General features: G+C 37.8%; 3 protein-coding genes across 4 annotated transcripts in view; 2 read left to right on the top strand and 1 right to left on the bottom strand.

Annotated features, from left to right (window-relative positions):
• Positions 1-8,762, top strand: part of gabrb1 (gamma-aminobutyric acid type A receptor subunit beta1) — a 29,394-nt gene extending 20,632 nt beyond the window's left edge. The window contains exons 6-9 of one of the 2 annotated variants that reach the window (XM_073873120.1): positions 5,385-5,519; positions 7,599-7,751; positions 7,861-8,111; positions 8,232-8,762. In XM_073873120.1, the coding sequence (XP_073729221.1) occupies positions 5,385-5,519; positions 7,599-7,751; positions 7,861-8,111; positions 8,232-8,579 (887 nt within the window). In that variant the 3' untranslated portion in view covers positions 8,580-8,762. The remainder of the gene's footprint in view (positions 1-5,384; positions 5,520-7,598; positions 7,752-7,860; positions 8,112-8,231) is intronic. The other variant, XM_073873121.1, reaches the window with a different exon arrangement.
• A 3,720-nt stretch (positions 8,763-12,482) lies between these two features.
• On the bottom strand, positions 12,483-15,689 carry commd8 (COMM domain containing 8). Its single transcript, XM_055169408.2, has 5 exons — positions 15,533-15,689; positions 14,882-15,037; positions 14,517-14,669; positions 12,972-13,127; positions 12,483-12,879 (listed from the first exon to the last, which is right to left on the bottom strand). The coding sequence occupies exons 1-5, from the start codon at positions 15,587-15,589 to the stop codon at positions 12,859-12,861; spliced, it is 543 nt and encodes a 180-aa protein (XP_055025383.2). The 5' UTR covers positions 15,590-15,689; the 3' UTR covers positions 12,483-12,858.
• Positions 15,690-16,288: 599 nt separating this feature from the next.
• The window catches only part of atp10d (ATPase phospholipid transporting 10D), a 35,941-nt gene continuing 35,033 nt past the window's right edge, over positions 16,289-17,196 (top strand). Inside the window, exon 1 of the mRNA XM_073873118.1 lies at positions 16,289-16,500. The gene's annotated coding sequence lies outside the window, so the exon portion shown is untranslated. The remainder of the gene's footprint in view (positions 16,501-17,196) is intronic.

The following is a 17,196-nucleotide window of genomic DNA, read 5'->3' as shown; positions in this document are numbered from 1 at the left end:
GCATTTACAACTGTCTCTTATTCATACTCTTACTCATATTTTCAAACTTTATCTCCCTTTTTTTATAGTTTTAAACAATCTTCACTCCTGTAACACAACATCTCTCTGTGCTTCTCTACAGAGCAACAGAAGAAGGACACACCCACTGCTCACTCAGCCCCCACTCTTTCCATCTCATACATTCACACTCAGACTCCTTATATCCCAGACACATTGCATTCTCACACAAATAAAATAAAACAACTCTATCTAGACTACCTGGCCAAGTTCATCTTTCCACTACACTTCAGTCGACATGGAAAAGATTCACTTACACAATTTACCAATCCGACATGACAAATAAAACAAAAACAATATCTTTCATCAGCCCGGGCCTTCCAAAACAACAAAACAAATAACACATAGACCGTACCTGACCTGCAGGACTTAATAACTCTTTTCTCCGAACCCCAACGTGTCTGCCCCGACACGGTAACACTCAGGTTCGCGAAACTTCTTAGGCATTTTCTCAACTTAACATTAACTCTTTATCCAAGCCACTCAACGACAAAAATAAAACTCATTCACACCATAAACCATCATTTGTCCTAGCACACATTCCTCTCGAAAATGAAACCCTTTATTCTTATCATTAATCTAGTAATCTTTAATTTTTTTTATTCTTTTTATTCTTAAATTTGGAAGAGCATTTGTGATTTGACCAGCATTTGTGATTTGACCACCCCGAGCCATCTCAGGTGAACAATACAATCTTTAAACAAGCAAAACTGCTCATCTCTGTAGGTGGCCACCTGATTGCATTGTCCATTGAGAAAGCCAGCTGTGGTCTCAGGTTCTGTGCTCCTTTTGATGTCCCATCTGGTGTCAATTGTTTTTACCAAACCTTACATTTCAAATGTATGTTTGATAACTTATAAACCAAATTGTTAACCCAACCATTTTTCAGTAATAACCCCTTAGCATTTATTTCTTTATTTTTAGGGCTCATTCTTCCACACTCTAACACAGTAGCCATCCCCCATACACACAAAGGACAGCACTTATACCCCCCTTAACAGCCCACAGAGACTGCCTAAGGGACACTTTCTCCCTGCCTGCCAGATTCACGTTCACATTTCTCTCACTATCAAACAAACTCTGCAGCTGCATACATACACACTCAAACACAAATTATTAAATAAATACACAATCGTCAGTGCACTTCCCCGACGTGACGACTTTTGCGTGTTCTTTTTTGTTTACATTGACCAATTAAACAATCATTACTGCACCTCCATCAACGTAATGATTTAAAATTTTAACTTCAAATTAAACCAAATTAAACCTCTACGTTATACACTTCCTCGACAAACGTAGCATATGCAACCTTGCATACAAACTCTTACGCGTTCCCTTAACTTAAATCTGTTTCAATTCACCATGATCATCAAAGCCAAAGTAATTAACACAGATTCATGCATGCATGCCTTAATTAGATTGTACCCTTGAAATCAAAACCCAGTTAACATGTATGGTTCTTAAATTTAGAAGAGCTTAAATTTCTCACCACCTGGAGCAAATTCTGGCAAACAACACAATTAATAAGCAAAAAATTGCTTACCTTTAGTATATGGCCATACGCTGTTTGTGTTGCTCGTCAGATTTGCCCAGGTGGTGTGACTGTCCAGCTCCTTTCTATCCCGGGTTTCGGAACCAAATGTTGTGGTTTTCCTTTTCCTCAAATAAAACAATCTTCAGTCTTAGGTTCTGATTTCAAGAGATAGACTTTTATTTTCCGGACAAAATAAGAAGCCGAGCCTGCCTGATGAATCTCCCCAGAACCCGAGTGAAGTTCTGGGGACATTCTCCAAATCAGTCTGAAGCTCTCAGCCAGGCTTGGTAAATATATATGGTCTTTGTCCCTCCCCTCCATATGCTTTAACAATATGATATATATGGTCTTTGTCCCTCCCCTCCATATGCTTTAACAATGTTTCTGTTCAGGCAAGACCCACATGACATTCCTCAGACCAGTGTCTTGTTCCCATGACCTATTTGCCCTTTGGCTGAAACCCTTTGTGCCTGTTCAGATGGCTCTTTAAACTACCATGAAACCTGATCACACACAGCTGTTCTTAAATCCACACAGAGATGACCCACACAACATAACACATGACCTGCATAACTTCATAGTAAACAAATTGTGTGTGATTATAATGGTAAACTCATATTCATCATATTAATGTAGATTGGGATTAAAATAAAACTTCTTCAATGTCTTCAGGTTTTATGGCCTTGCCACTGGTGGACAGATTATGGCAAAATAAAATTATTGCAGATGTAAAATAGTAAGGGGATGCAACCTGTTACAGCTTTGCACATTTATCCACCCATTTAATTAAACATTGTTTCGGTTACTAGTCAAATGTTAACAGAGGCCACATCGCCCCTCGAGCACCCTTCTCACCTTTTTCACCCCTGACCCGTTTTCATGCCTGTATTTGAGACAACATGCCTCTCCTAACCACAACCTGTAAGTATGATTATAGCTACATACTTGCTTAAATGGGTGTAAAAATGTTAATGTCTGTCGTCGTTTTTAAAACCTGGACTAATGAGGAATGATTGATGTCGTTGTTTAAACTCTTAATATACTGTCAGAGAGTCACGTTAGCAAGTGGCTAACGCATGCTGCACTTACGGTTTTGCTATGGCCAAGTTAGCTTACATACATACTTGCTTAAATGAGTGTAAAATCTTAGTGTCTGTCGTCGTTTTTATTGCTTGGACTAATTATAAATTATGTGTATTGATGTTGTTGTTTAAACTCTCAATATACTGTCAGAGAGTCACGTTAGCAAGTGGCTAACCATGTTGCACTTAGTGTTTTGCTATGGCCCGGTTAGCTTACATACTTGCTTAAATGAGTGTAAAAATGTTAGTTTCTGTCATCGTTTTTATTGCTTAGACTAATGAGGAATAATGATGTTTTTTAAACTCTTAATATACGGTCAAAGAGTCACGTTAGCAAGTGGCTAACACATGTTGCACTTAGTGTTTTGCTATGGCCCATTTAGCTAGCTTACATACTTGCTTAATGAGTGTAAAAATTTTAGTGTCTGTCCTCGTTTTTATTGCTTGTACCAATGATGAATGATGTGTATTGATGTTGTTTTTTAAACTCTTAATATACTGTCAGAGAGTCACGTTAGCAACTGGCTAACGCATGTTGCACTTAGGGTTTTGCTATGGTCAGGTTAGCTTACTTGCTTAAATGAGTGTAAAAACGTTAGTTTCTGTGGTCGTTTTTATTGCTTGGAATAATGATGAATGATGTGTATTGATGTTGTTGTTTAAACTCTTAATATACTGTCAGAGAGTCACGTTAGCAAGTGGCTAACGCATGCTGCACTTACGGTTTTGCTATGGCCCAGTTAGCTTACATACTTGCTTAAATGAGTGTAAAATCTACGTGTCTGTCGTCGTTTTTATTGCTTGGACTAATGATAAATTATGTGTATTGATGTTGTTTTTCAAACTCTTAATATACTGTCAGAGAGTCACGTTAGCAACTGGCTAACGCATGTTGCACTTAGGGTTTTGCTATGGTCCGGTTAGCTTACTTGCTTAAATGAGTGTAAAAACGTTAGTTTCTGTGGTCGTTTTTATTGCTTGGAATAATGATGAATGATGTGTATTGATGTTGTTGTTTAAACTCTTAATATACTGTCAGAGAGTCACGTTAGCAAGTGGCTGACGCATGCTGCACTTACGGTTTTGCTATGGCCAAGTTAGCTTACATACATACTTGCTTAAATGAGTGTAAAATCTTAGTGTCTGTCGTCGTTTTTATTGCTTGGACTAATTATAAATTATGTGTATTGATGTTGTTGTTTAAACTCTCAATATACTGTCAGAGAGTCACGTTAGCAAGTGGCTAACGCATGTTGCACTTAGTGTTTTGCTATGGCCCGTTTAGCTAGCTTACATACTTGCTAAATGAGGGTAAAAATGTTAGTGTCTGTCATCGTTTTTATTGCTTAGACTAATGAGGAATAATGATGTTTTTTAAACTCTTAATATACTGTCAGAGAGTCACGTTAACAAGTGGCTAACGCATGTTGCACTAAGTGTTTTGCTATGGCCCAGTTAGCTAGCTTACATACTTGCTTAATGAGTGTAAAAATGTTAGTGTCTGTCATCGTTTTTATTGCTTGGACCAATGATGAATGATGTGTATTGATGTTGTTTTTTTAAACTCTTAATATACTGTCAGAGAGTCACGTTAGCAAGTCACGTTAGCAAGTGGCTAACGCATGTTGCACTAAGTGTTTTGCTATGGCCCAGTTAGCTAGCTTACATACTTGCTTAATGAGTGTAAAAATGTTAGTGTCTGTCATCGCTTTTATTGCTTGGACCAATGATGAATGATGTGTATTGATGTTACTTTTTAAACTCTTAATATACTGTCAGAGAGTCACTTTAGCAAATGGCTAACGCATGTTGCACTTAGGGTTTTGCTATGACCCGGTTAGCTTACATACTTGCTTAAATGAGTGTAAAATGTTAGTTTCTATCGTCGTTTTTATTGCTTGGATTAATGATGAATGATGTGTATTGATGTCGATAATGTCTTCTCAGTAAATCATGTCAGCACTAGGTCAATACATGTTGCACTATTGTTGGTCTGTGCCACTGATCTGTGGTCTGTGCGGAGAGCAGACTACTGAAAGATGGGGTTTAGGCAGACTGAGTTGTTGAACGCCTTCACGAATCGTTTGGGAATCTCTGAGAAATAGGGTAATTTTAAATGTATATTTTGAGAAAATTACAGCGTTTTTTGACCTTGCATGCAATTAAACCTGTTGTCCGGGACTTATAAACAGTGATAGGAAGCTTAAAATTTGCATCATACTGGCTCTTTAAAAAATGGATTAGTCTCAAATACAACACTGTAATCCTAGAAACCGTCTCTATTTAATTTGAAGTTTAAAAATCGAACACATAAGCAATTTCATCGACTCAACATGAAGTAACAGAAAGATATGGACAGCGTACTGTAGACCTTCATATGGATTATCATTGTGTTTCAGTCACTAAGGACTTTAGGCTGATAATTCTTTTGATGAAGAAGAACAGAGAAAATTGACTTCGTCCTTTAATTAAGCTCTAATGTTGTGGATCGCTGTGCTCTCCTGTAGATAAGCAGAGAGCGTCTGCTGGGAAAATCTTGTCTGACAGACCTGGACAAGCTTCTCACAGAGCTGTTCACAGTCTAGTCGCATGCTGATTTACAGCACTGACAAGAGAGGCCATGAGAAACAGAAGGATCCAGCTTTCCCTTTGTGGATGATGCTGATTTAGGTGTGTGTTTTGAATCTTTCTGTCTGTCTTTTGTCTCTCAGATGGATACACCACAGATGACATTGAGTTTTACTGGCAGGGTGGGAGTTCTGTGACGGGTGTGGATAACATTGAGCTGCCACAGTTCTCTATTATCGACTATAAGACGCTGTCTAAAAAGGCAGTGTTTGCCACAGGTACAGTGTGTTCTCTGTGCATTCATCAGATGAGTCACATCTCGGCATATCAGAACTACACCAACTTTACTGTACCTTCACACTGTAAGCCCAGACTAGTTCATTCAATGTAAAAGCTGCCCTATGTTCATTTTGCTTTGTTAAACAAATTAATGAATTAAAGGTTCAATGTGTAACTTTTATAAGGATCTCTTGGCAGAAATGCAATATAATATACATAACTATATTATCAGTGGTTTATAAAGATCTTACAAAGTGAACTGTATTGTTTTTATCACGTTAGAATGAGCCTTTTATGTACATACATGGAGGTTGCTGCAATGTTTCTACAGTGCGCATTTCATCACCATAGCCCTGTCCCAAATGGCACACTCCCGACTTGTGGACTTTCTCAGAGTCCACACTTTGATGACATCATGTACTGCAGACCTTAGGGACCCTTGACGCGAGTCCACGAGGGCACATCGGAGTCCAGGGTTCCAATGGATCCTTGAAATCCTTAAAGGAATAGTCTACTCATTTTCAACATCAAAATATGCCACCACCTTAACCAAGAACTGTTGACACATCCCTCCACCATCCGTGCGCGTGCAGGCCAGCGCCGGAGCGCGCCGCGACGCCTCGACAGCACCTAGCCTAGCCCCATTCATTCCATTTAGAGATAAAGTTAGAAGTGACCAAACACATCAACGTTTTTCCTATTTAAGACGAGTAGTTATACGAGCAAGTTTGGTGGTACGAAATAAAACGTAGCGCTTTTCTAAGCGGATTTAAAAGAGGAACTATATTTTATGGCGTAATAGCACTTTTGGGAGTATTTCGACTAGCCTGAAAACTCCGCTCCCCTTCTCACTCTCATAATGGGAGAGGGAGGGTGTTACTGCGCCGAGTCGAAGTACTCCCAAAAGTGCTATTACGCCATAAAATATAGTTCCTATAGTTTTAAATCCGCTTAGACGTCCCCAAAGTGTCACCGCAGTGACGCAGCGCGAGTTCCCTCGAAAGGGAACTGTAACAATGTTTCTTAAAAGGTAACACAATGTAACCTTGCTCTCACCTGAAATCTGTCCCCACATTTAGCCCTTGAATTTGAGGGTATTGGACCTGGAAACTCCTTGAAAGGTCCTTGAATTTGAAGTTAACTAAGGTGTGGGAACCCTGGGAGTCGTATTTTGGGACAGACCTGAGCGTCACGCCGGAAATAGGAAGAGAAGTGGCGTGAACTCCTCCCATCTGTCGTCTGATTGTTCTTTCGCAAGGACTTCTGGGTTGGTAAAGTGTGTGGAACATGCAGCAGTGCGGGCTTTGCTGAAGACCGCATTAAGGGTGCGCTGATAAGCCCACTTTGGAACTTAAAAATGACAGATGGGACACCCTACGGACTCGTAGACTAAGCAAGCATGCGCATTTTAAGACCACGAGACTGAAAGTCCACATAAAGTGCGCCATTAGGGACAGGATCTGTGTTGTCTCAGGATGACATGTTTGTCCTGTGGCAGTTACCGTAGCTTCTCCCTGCGTTTTAAAATTGAGGGGTGAGCTGTGGACAAGCTGTTGGTTGCAGTTTGCAATCTCACAACTAGATGTCGCTTAAAACCCCACAATGTACCTTTAAGATTTTTACATTTCCTGTTCTACAAATTGTTAACAATATGACACACTTTATTTCACATGTCTTATTTAAACATAGTTTAATAAAACTTATACCACGGGTCGGTTGAATGCTGTATTCTGATTGGTTGAGAAATGTTTTGTGGGTATGCATTATTTTTTGATAACCGCATACCTAACTTGTCAAATGTCTTAAAAATAGGCACCAGAGCAATATTTGTGGTAACCGTGGTTAAGAGGAATAATTGACTCCGGTCCTTTGAATTATTTGACGCTTCGCATCATGCCGCATTACCACCTTGGGTGTGCATTATTTTCTTATAAGTCAATGGCCTGTCGTCAATTATTCTTTACTAGTAAGATTAAGAGAACTCTGCAGTCTTTGCCTCTTAAAAAGACAGATATGTTTTTTTTTTGCAAGTGTAGTCAATCGATATCCAATGCTTATTTTTAATTACTTACTTTTAGGGTCGTACCCTCGTCTGTCCCTTAGTTTTAAACTGAAGAGAAACATTGGATATTTCATCCTTCAGACCTACATGCCTTCAACCCTGATCACCATCCTGTCCTGGGTCTCCTTCTGGATCAACTATGATGCGTCAGCAGCAAGAGTGGCACTAGGTGTGTTTGTGTGAAATTCCCACCATTCAAACACGTACCTTCATATTCTTTACTTCTGACTTTTTTAAAAACATTTTCTAATTCTGCTTTATAATCATTTTTTTTTCAGGAATCACCACTGTTCTGACTATGACCACTATCAACACTCACCTTAGGGAGACATTGCCCAAAATCCCGTATGTGAAAGCCATAGACATCTATCTGATGGGCTGCTTTGTTTTTGTGTTCCTGGCCTTGCTCGAATATGCCTTTGTCAACTACATCTTCTTCGGCCGTGGGCCACACTTACAGAAGAAAGTGGCAGAAAAAGCAGCAAAAAGCAACAATGAGAAGAGTCGAATGCAGAGTAACAAAATTCAGGTAAGCACAAATGCACCTGCATCTCTCTATGTGTGTTGAAGTTATAAGTGATGTATACCTGGCAATCTCATTGCACCTTTTAACCAATTGTCCTGTTTTTATTTATCCTTTTTTGTAAAGATTGATATCCATGGAAACATTCCCCTGACAAACCTTGATCTGCATCTCAGTGGGGCAGAGATGCTCGGTGCTCTTGGGGATCCAAGGAACACCATGTTCTCTTACGACAGCGCCAGCATCCAATACCGTAAGCCCCTCACAGCTCGTGACCTCTACGTTCGACCCACCCTTTCTATGGAGAGGCCAATGCCCCGTAAAAAGAGTCACCTGAAAAAAAAGGCTGATCAGCTGAAGGTTAAGATTCCAGATCTGACAGACGTTAACGCCATTGACAAATGGTCCCGTATCATCTTTCCAATCACCTACACCTTCTTTAATCTAGTATACTGGCTCTATTATGTCCACTAGGGGGCAGCGTGGACTCAACTCAGTCATCCACACATCAGGTCAGACTCTATTATCCTCCTCACTTAGGTCTTGAATTAAGTCTTGACAGGATGGAGGGGGGGTAGATACCGTAGCCCTCCTCTGTAAATAGTTTAGATATTTAATTTAGATCTAGCCTATATTAAAACATTTTACTCAATATGACTTTGAAATCGACACTGGATTTTTGCACATTGCTTCTGTGGAATCAGCTTTACGAGACCTGACTGCAACCCCAAAACTGCATCACTGCACCACACATCAATGTCAGTCTTTAACCTTTAAAACAACTTTTGAAGATTATTAAACAACTTGCTTGGTGTGGTCTTAAAGGAACATTTATGGTTCAGTGCAACCTAAAATGATGAAAAGAAAAACAATGTCATCTGTTAAAGGCAGGATAGGCAGGAATTATCTAGGGGACTTTTTTCCAAATTTGTTTGAACTGTCTTTATATACCAATACATAATTCAAATGTAAGTACTCTGAAAAAGAGAGTATAAAACTCGGGTGTCTGTGGACCTTTCACAACTTTTTTTTTAAAAAATACAGCTAATTATTTCCATTCGGGACGAAACAAATGATTAGCATGCGCGACTGTCACTCTCTCTCGCGACCATGGCACCACCCCTGTTGCTACAGGATCTGCCCACACATGCGCACACCCGATTGATTTAAACATGCACGAGGCACTCTAGAAAGAGCAAAAGTATATGGCAGAGAAAGAGCATTCAGAACTCACAGTACCTGCATATGCAGTCAGCAAAGGCAAACAAGCCAAAATAGGAATAAACGAAGAAATCAAACGAGAGGAAATGTCGCGTGGCTTTTCCTCGAGTCGACGATGCGGTAGCGGTATTGTGTCCGGAGTGTATTCCTCATCCGAGTCAACAATGCTTTCATCACGGAAACTCTTCCATGCAAAACACCGTATGTTATGAATCTTCCACGAAATTCACCTTCATCACAGTGTAACTGATGGAAATAAAAAAACGTGTATCAATGCAATCTGTTTTTAACTTTGTCTTATAAATATAACTAGCTCGTTTGTTACCGAATCAAACAAAATATATTTTAAACTTTACCAGTTTCGATATGCTAGCTTAATAGTGAGTACTAAAAGCCATCCTATTTGTTTATATTCATAGTGACAAAGTTAGGTGTATTATTACATGTGATCCTGACATGATGTTACTACATGCACCGCGCTCCTTCCTCTCTGCTCGTCTGAGGTAAATGCTGCTCCCAGCAGAGCGGTCGGCGTCACGCGTTCATGTGTTTTGGGGGCGTGGCTTTAGAAGAAACCCAGAAGGGAGGGGGTGAAGTGAATGAAAATAATTACCTGTGTTTAAAACAGTGGTGAGAGGTCTGCAGACACTCGATTTTTGTGCTCTCTTTTCAGGGTACTTACATTTTACTTGTGTATTGATATGTGGAGACAGTTTGGACGGATTTGTTAAGGAGTTTTTTGGATAGTTCATGCCTATCCTGCCTTTAAGCACCATTTACTGAAACAATTATCCACCAACAGGAATTGAACAAAAATTATTCTCAAAACAAAAATACAATTGCTACTTACTTTGAAAAGGATGATGCAGACAACTTTACATCTTAAATAATAAACAAGTTTTTCCTAAATAATTAAGTGCAAGTGCTTTACAAACGTAAACTTTTAACATTTCTGCTTTTCGGCTGACCTGGTTTATTTCCATTGTAAGTTCCACATTTCCTTTTAAAAACAATAACTGAGGAACGAGTCAATATTGTTTTACCACTATGCTATTGATTGGCCTTATCTTGTATTAAATCCAGAACAGTATTAAATGTACAGCTACAGTATATGTATACAGGAGTGGGTTAACACAATACTTTCAAAGATGATTTACAGTAGATCTTGTGTCGAAGTGTGACCTAACGCACTTTTGTGCTTTAAATCAATTCTTGCTTATTTAGTGACAGGAAAAGATTTTAGACACTATACACCACCATAAGGCATCATGACAAGCAGGAATTCATTTTGAGGACAAAATTGTCAGTATATACAGTATTGTGCAAAGGTCTTAGGCCACCATGCTACCATTAGATTTGTTGTTTTTGCAATGTTATGGTGATCGTATATAATTATTTCTCAGTCTCTTTATTAGAATACAACCAATACAGGAAATGTGTATGTAGTATTAAAAACAGTATAAAAGTATAAGCTGAAGTGTCAAGTATTTAGGGCAGGAGTGGGGAACCCTGGGTCCTGGAGGGCCACTGTCCTGCAGAGTTTAGTTCCAACCCAATCAAACACACCTGAATTTCATTTCCAATTGATCGTGAAGACTTGAATTAGATTTTTCAGGTGTGTTTAACTAGGGCTGGAACCAAGCCCTGCAGGACAATGGCCCTCCAGGACCAGGGCCCCCCACCCCTGATTTAGGGTAAACTCCACATCCACTTGAGCAATAGCAGGAAACTGCAGGATCTCTTAAATCTAAATAAAATTAAATCCTAATTCTAATCAAATGACTTCAGGACTTCAGTCTCCTCAAATAAGCTCAAGATGTGTTTCGTGCCAAAGGAGGTCACACTAAATACTGACTGATGCCGGAGGAAGACATTTAGTTCTGAAAATTTTGTCTACATATTTCCTGTATTTAAAAAGAGTGAAAAATAAATATGGATGGACATTGAAACTTTGCTAAAACAACAAAGCTGGTGATGGTGGCCTAAGACTTTGTTATACATTACAACATATCAGGAAAGAAAAATTATGTCATCACGGTTTTGTGAAACTTTTTATAAACCCACGAATCCTGCTTATATAAAGATGATACGGTAGTTCACTTTTATACTTTAAAGCCCAGTATTTAAATGATTCATTTGCAAGAAATGAATACATTGCTTCATATCATTAGTCCATTCAATAAAAAAAATACTGTTAAGAAATTCAGGATTGCATTTCAACTTCCTGACACTAGTAATAATCCGATTGTAGCTACAACCTATATATAGGCATTGTTAATATATAACTATTTATAAGGTACAGGAAAAGTGCGTTTAGCTTACAGATACAGTATGCATTTAGCTTTAAACATGTTCACTGTGAGTTATGTATTATTCAAACTCAGTAAAATGGAAGATAGGAATTAATAACTAATTTGTTTTAGTCTTCATGGCTAAACTTTGTGCCTTTTAGGAAAATAAATCATTTTACAGGGTTTTACATACAACAAAGTAGAATTATTCAGAACAAATTTCCACGCAGGGGTATCAAGTAATGTCTCAAGGGCTTCTCTAATGCCCTGCATTGAGATTGTATAATCAGCTATCTAATTACAAAAAGTGGCACGTAAATAAATCGCTTGTAACACTTTATATTGACAATCTGCCTGGAAAATCATCAGCTTGATTGTTGAACAACACAACATTGTGACTCCATCAAGCCGATGAAATAATAGAAGAAAATAAACAAAGCATATTCAAATTCACTCTAGCTAGAATCAGCATGAATACACAAACACATGAAAGTAAAAAAGAGCACAGAAACTTATAGCATAGACCATTATTTCATATAAGTTGTTTCGGCCTATAAAAGCAAATGCCCCCCCAACAAGTGTATTTCTCGCACAATATCTTATTAAAACTGATAAACATGTATAATTTCTGTATTTGCACTTATTCTATTGGTCTGTGCACTCTTATGCGGGAGTGTGTTGTAGGAAAATGTTTGAAGGATTGAATGAGATGGAGATGGCGATTGTGTAAGGACTCTTGGTTTAAATCGTAAACATTTAAAATGAATTTAAATAAAATATCTTACCAAACCAATCATAATGTGGATCTCTGATTTTGCAAGCTTTGTTGGTGTATGCAAATATGAATCAATGCTAGACACAAAACTGTGAAAAAACACTGTCAATGCAACTTTATTTGAGGGTTATTTGTTTTTACAGACTGCCCTCAGCCCAAATGAAAGTGGCAGAATTTCATTCATACAACAAAGAAGAGAACTGAACACATTTCAACATTCATGTGCAGACTGGGCACCTTGGATTTGACTTAAGATTACAAGTCATTTGGCACCTTTAACGAATCAGTGTTACCCTATAAAACTGAAGCTTTCTCTTGGTGAACATGAATACTCATAGTCCTTAAGCTTTGCTTGAATAGCTCATAGTCAGAGCTACTGTTTCCAGTTTCTGTGTAAGGTTCCCGTGTGCCAGCATGCAGGCATTGTCTCACAGCATAGACATCCGAATTACTGATTCTGGTCTCTTTATTTCAACTGCAGCACCACCTAAAACAGAACATGTGTCATGAAAACTGTTTATGGGATCCTGCTGTACATAAAAAATCCTTAATCATATTTTAATTTTGTGACTGCATTACCTTATTAGCTGCCTCTAAGGCACTGATGAGTGTTTGTAGCTCCTCTTTGTTCATTTCTATGTTTGTCGACTTCTGAATTCCATTATCTTTCAAGTCCAGACTGAGATTTAACAGGGGAGTGTTTAAAGCCGAAAGCTTGTCGCTGGATAATGCCAGCTAGAGTGAGTTGGAGGTAACAATAAAGTGATAAGAAAGAAAGAGGAGTCAATGCAGTCAATATTAATCACTACATTGTTACATATGAAAATGTAGGGTGTTTCTCAAATGCGAGGATGTTTCCTAGACAGGCTGCATATCTCGGCTGCCAAGTCATCATGAATCGCTGAAGGACATCTCAATCTGAAGGATGCTTCGAAGGCAACCTCTGTTTCGTGCACTCAAATCACCCACAATCCACACATTCAAAAAACCATTGCAAAAACATGGCACTTTCATCACCCAATTTCATTCTAAAATATAAGCCAAACATACACGAGTGGGTACAAAGGTTATCCAATATCGGTATGAAATGCAAGACAAAAATATGTTTTACACAAAAAGACATTTATGGTTTCTTTGAAAAATGAATCACAATGTTAAACTGCAAATTCTGTATAGAACTGGGAGACCAAACGGTTGATGGGTCAGTGACAAAAATAGTTTGGCAAGATAGGAACTTCAAAAATCTTTAAAAAAAAACTTGTTTCAAAAGCACGCATCAGATTTATTTCAATGCAGATAGTGTATTTATGTTCATTTTATGCAATAAAAAAATAACATTTGCACCATTTTTATGAAAGTTAGACTGAATGGACCTGAAAATGTCAAATGGTGTAACCGCCAATTGCGCCAAAGAATGAAAAATATTCAATATTTTATCCACCTTGATGGCATGTAAGCACAATCATAAAAAAATCATTTTAAAATAGCATTTTATAAGTTATTTCTAAATGTAAAGTTTAAAGCGTTTTTGTCCGGACATATGCTGAAAACAGCTCTGTTTCCTAAATAATCTTTGACAAATGATGTAAACAAATCATATTACACTAAACTAGATTATTATATTTTATTCCACATTTTTTATGAATATATTTATATTTTCATTTAAAAAAATACTAGTTACACCAATTGACACAGACCAGTTACACCACATTGACATTTTTGCAATTATCCCCCAAATATTCTTTCAAAATGAAATAAAACCAGAAATTTTAGATTTGGTCCTCAAAAAAGATAATGTATGCCAAGAATTATTTTGAAATTTTAACCCTTTGAAATTGAATTAAACCATACGGACACAAAATAATGACCCTGATATATAATTCTCAATCACAGTACTGAATTAATGGAAAGTTGTAATAACTTTTTGGAGTGATACATTGCATTATCTTCAACTTTTCAATTTAAAGTTTTACACTTATTGGACTGTCTCATTCTAGCGTTTAAAGTTGTGGAGGACTCAAACCTTGAACTGTCAAAAGGACTGTACTAGGAAAAAAACAGCTTTCCTAAGGCGCGCCCTCACGTTTGAGAAACACCCATACTGTATATGTATGTGTTGCACACCTTTATCTGCCAGTTAAAGTCCTGTAGCTGTGTGCTAGAGATGGCATTGGTTCTGTCCACCAAAGCATGTCTGATCTCATCCAACCTTGACCGCAAACACTGCAGAACAGCCTCGGCACGAGCAGCGTCCAAATCACTCAGCAGATCACGAACCTACACACCCATTCATACAATAAAGAAAACATGCAGACATTATCCAGGCAGAATTCAGACATCACTCCCTTTCCAATCAATCAGACTTCCCATATGCACATTAAAGGAAGTGTGACTCAAAAAATCATGCGATTATTTACTCACAGCGACTGCAATTTGACATACAGGTAGGTATAAAGTTTATAGGTCTGTTCAGGTTTTTCTGTACTCACCTCTTGATCTGAGCATCCTCTTCCTACAGCAAAGCGGATGAAAGATGAGAGACTGTTCAGTAAATCCATCCATTCTGTCAAACTCCATCTGTCTCTGTAATCTGATCGGGACGGACCCCGCCGGCCGCACACTCCATCCACCACCCTGTGCAAGAGCTTAAAAGAAAACAATAAATAAACTATTAATTATTTCAAATAATGCCACTTTTATTGCTATATAAGCATGAGTGCAGTGAGTGAAAGTCTTACAACAATTAATAACAAACTGTAGAAATTACAGTACACCTTATACACAAAAGATATAGACAATGTATCCATTTAATATAGTTAATACAGTATAACCATAGGATGTTTTAATTCCATGTTATGTCACTTTGTTATGTGGATGTGATTAATGCCAATACACACTACATAATCATTGGGTAGCAATGGCCCATACATTTCAATAATTTTACCTGTAGTATACGTGCACCGCGTAAAACACAGATCAGATTTGATGAGTGACCATGCAACATTATTTCAAAGCTGATTATCCAGTCTACAGAACTCTGATTGCAAAGCGAGACTGACGTAAGATTGAAATCACCAACGCAATGTGTACTTGGTTTATTTAATTAATACGGTAATAAATATTAAACTGCTGCTACTTACTTTGGGACAGTCTTCGGGTGATAATTTATCCAGCAATGTTATCGTACTGCAAGACATCTTCCTCCTCGATTGAACTCGAGAGATGTCAGCTGATACGATGTCACATGACTTCGGTTTAAGCGTGTTTGACTTCCTATGCCGCTACCCAAGCCGATCGTAGTTTGACATCAAGTTACCGCGAGAGTATGTCTAACGCTGTGCTATCTATTAATCTCGCGAAAACATGATGTCATACGAGAGCGATCTGCGCAGCAATGCTTCAAATCGAACACAGTTTTGTAGGGTGTTCCAAGATTGCGCTTAATAATATTGTTCTCTGTAACCAAAAATATAAAAAAAATAGTAATCACATTTACCCAATAAATTAAAATTAACCTTTTAAAAAATGTTATTTTATGAACAATGTTGTGAATGAATCCCGGAAACTTTCACTTTCAAAATTTCAAATTAAAAGTCCCATTAATCCTGTTCTCCAAATTGTAAATTCCGTGAAAGTTAATGAAATTATTATTTTTTTATTCAGATGGTTTAAAATATATTTTGAGTGTTTATGTTTATGCCCATAATGTTTCGTTTTAAGACGAGATAGGTTGTTAAAAAATAAGACGCATATCTAATAATAAATGAAGGCCACACATTAGTATTTTGTTTGTCTTTCTTTGAAAATAAAAAAGTGAATGTTTTGTTTAAAAAAAATACACAACCACAAAAAAGGAAAATTGTGTGGGTGCTTTTGTGCAGTGTGAAAGGGAGTGAGTGTTTCTACTAACGTACACAAACAGAGGATGCTTGCTGCCTGCCACTGCCAGAAGAACTACTGAGGCTTTACGCAGTTCTCCAATGTGGATCCCCGTACACACAAGTATTTTATGAAACTATTAAATGTCATGCATGATTTGCATGAAGTTCAGATTTATTATGAAACATTAGCGATTGTTCGACCATGAGGCCAAGTCGATGAATCGAGGGTAAGATTAACATCTTTGTTACTTTTAATGTTATGCGGCTACTGTTTGTAACATGCTCCTAATGAAGTCCCGGTTCCCGATGTTATTTTGGTCTCTAAAAACGACAGGGGCGTTTTACGGTCTTCGCGGTGAAGTGAATCACTTTGACCCAGTGTCAAGTTCACATAGATATGTAGTTAATGTTTTATAGGTGTCCGTGTTAAGGTGTTTCCGCCTAGCACCTCAAAGACGGATGATTAACGTTAAATGCACAACGCAATTATTTTTATTTGTATAACCAAGTCATTGACCTCGATCTTTCTCGCGTATCATTATTAGCGCGTGATTAGCACGAGTGTTACGGATATTTTTTCCCCTTAGCAGGATTGAATGACCGTGGCTGTTTATCTCGAATGCTTAATAATAGGGTTTCATACATTCAGTGTAAAGAGTAGAAAATCATAAGTAATTAAATATATATAAATAAAACGGATTGATTCCTATTGTGTGTATTTGGAGAGGGTATTTGAAATATGTTATGGTTTGTTTAACCTGTCAATATGACAGTTTCCTCTTCCTTGTATGTACAGTATGGTTATATCAGTGGATGTAGTGTGTACAAACTTACAATTCAAATGCTAATTTTTTACTTATTGTAGATGTGTGATTAACATTTTAGGGTTAAACGTTGGATAGAAAATACAGAAATGTTAAGAC

This window comes from Misgurnus anguillicaudatus, chromosome 11 (genome assembly GCF_027580225.2).
Source record: "Misgurnus anguillicaudatus chromosome 11, ASM2758022v2, whole genome shotgun sequence".
Taxonomy (NCBI): Eukaryota; Metazoa; Chordata; class Actinopteri; order Cypriniformes; family Cobitidae; genus Misgurnus; species Misgurnus anguillicaudatus.
This window is presented reverse-complemented; position numbering and strand designations above follow the sequence as displayed.

Bases quoted from the DNA above. Each gene is read 5' to 3' on its own strand.
- commd8 (XM_055169408.2), bottom strand. From the start codon at position 15,589: ATGTCTTGCAGTACGATAACATTGCTGGATAAATTATCACCCGAAGAC. The intron at 13,128-14,516 runs GTGTGCAACACA...AACTCACTCTAG, and splicing joins ACTTTAACTGGCAGATAAAG to CTGGCATTATCCAGCGACAA. The intron at 12,880-12,971 runs GTAATGCAGTCA...GTTCTGTTTTAG, and splicing joins CCTTAGAGGCAGCTAATAAG to GTGGTGCTGCAGTTGAAATA.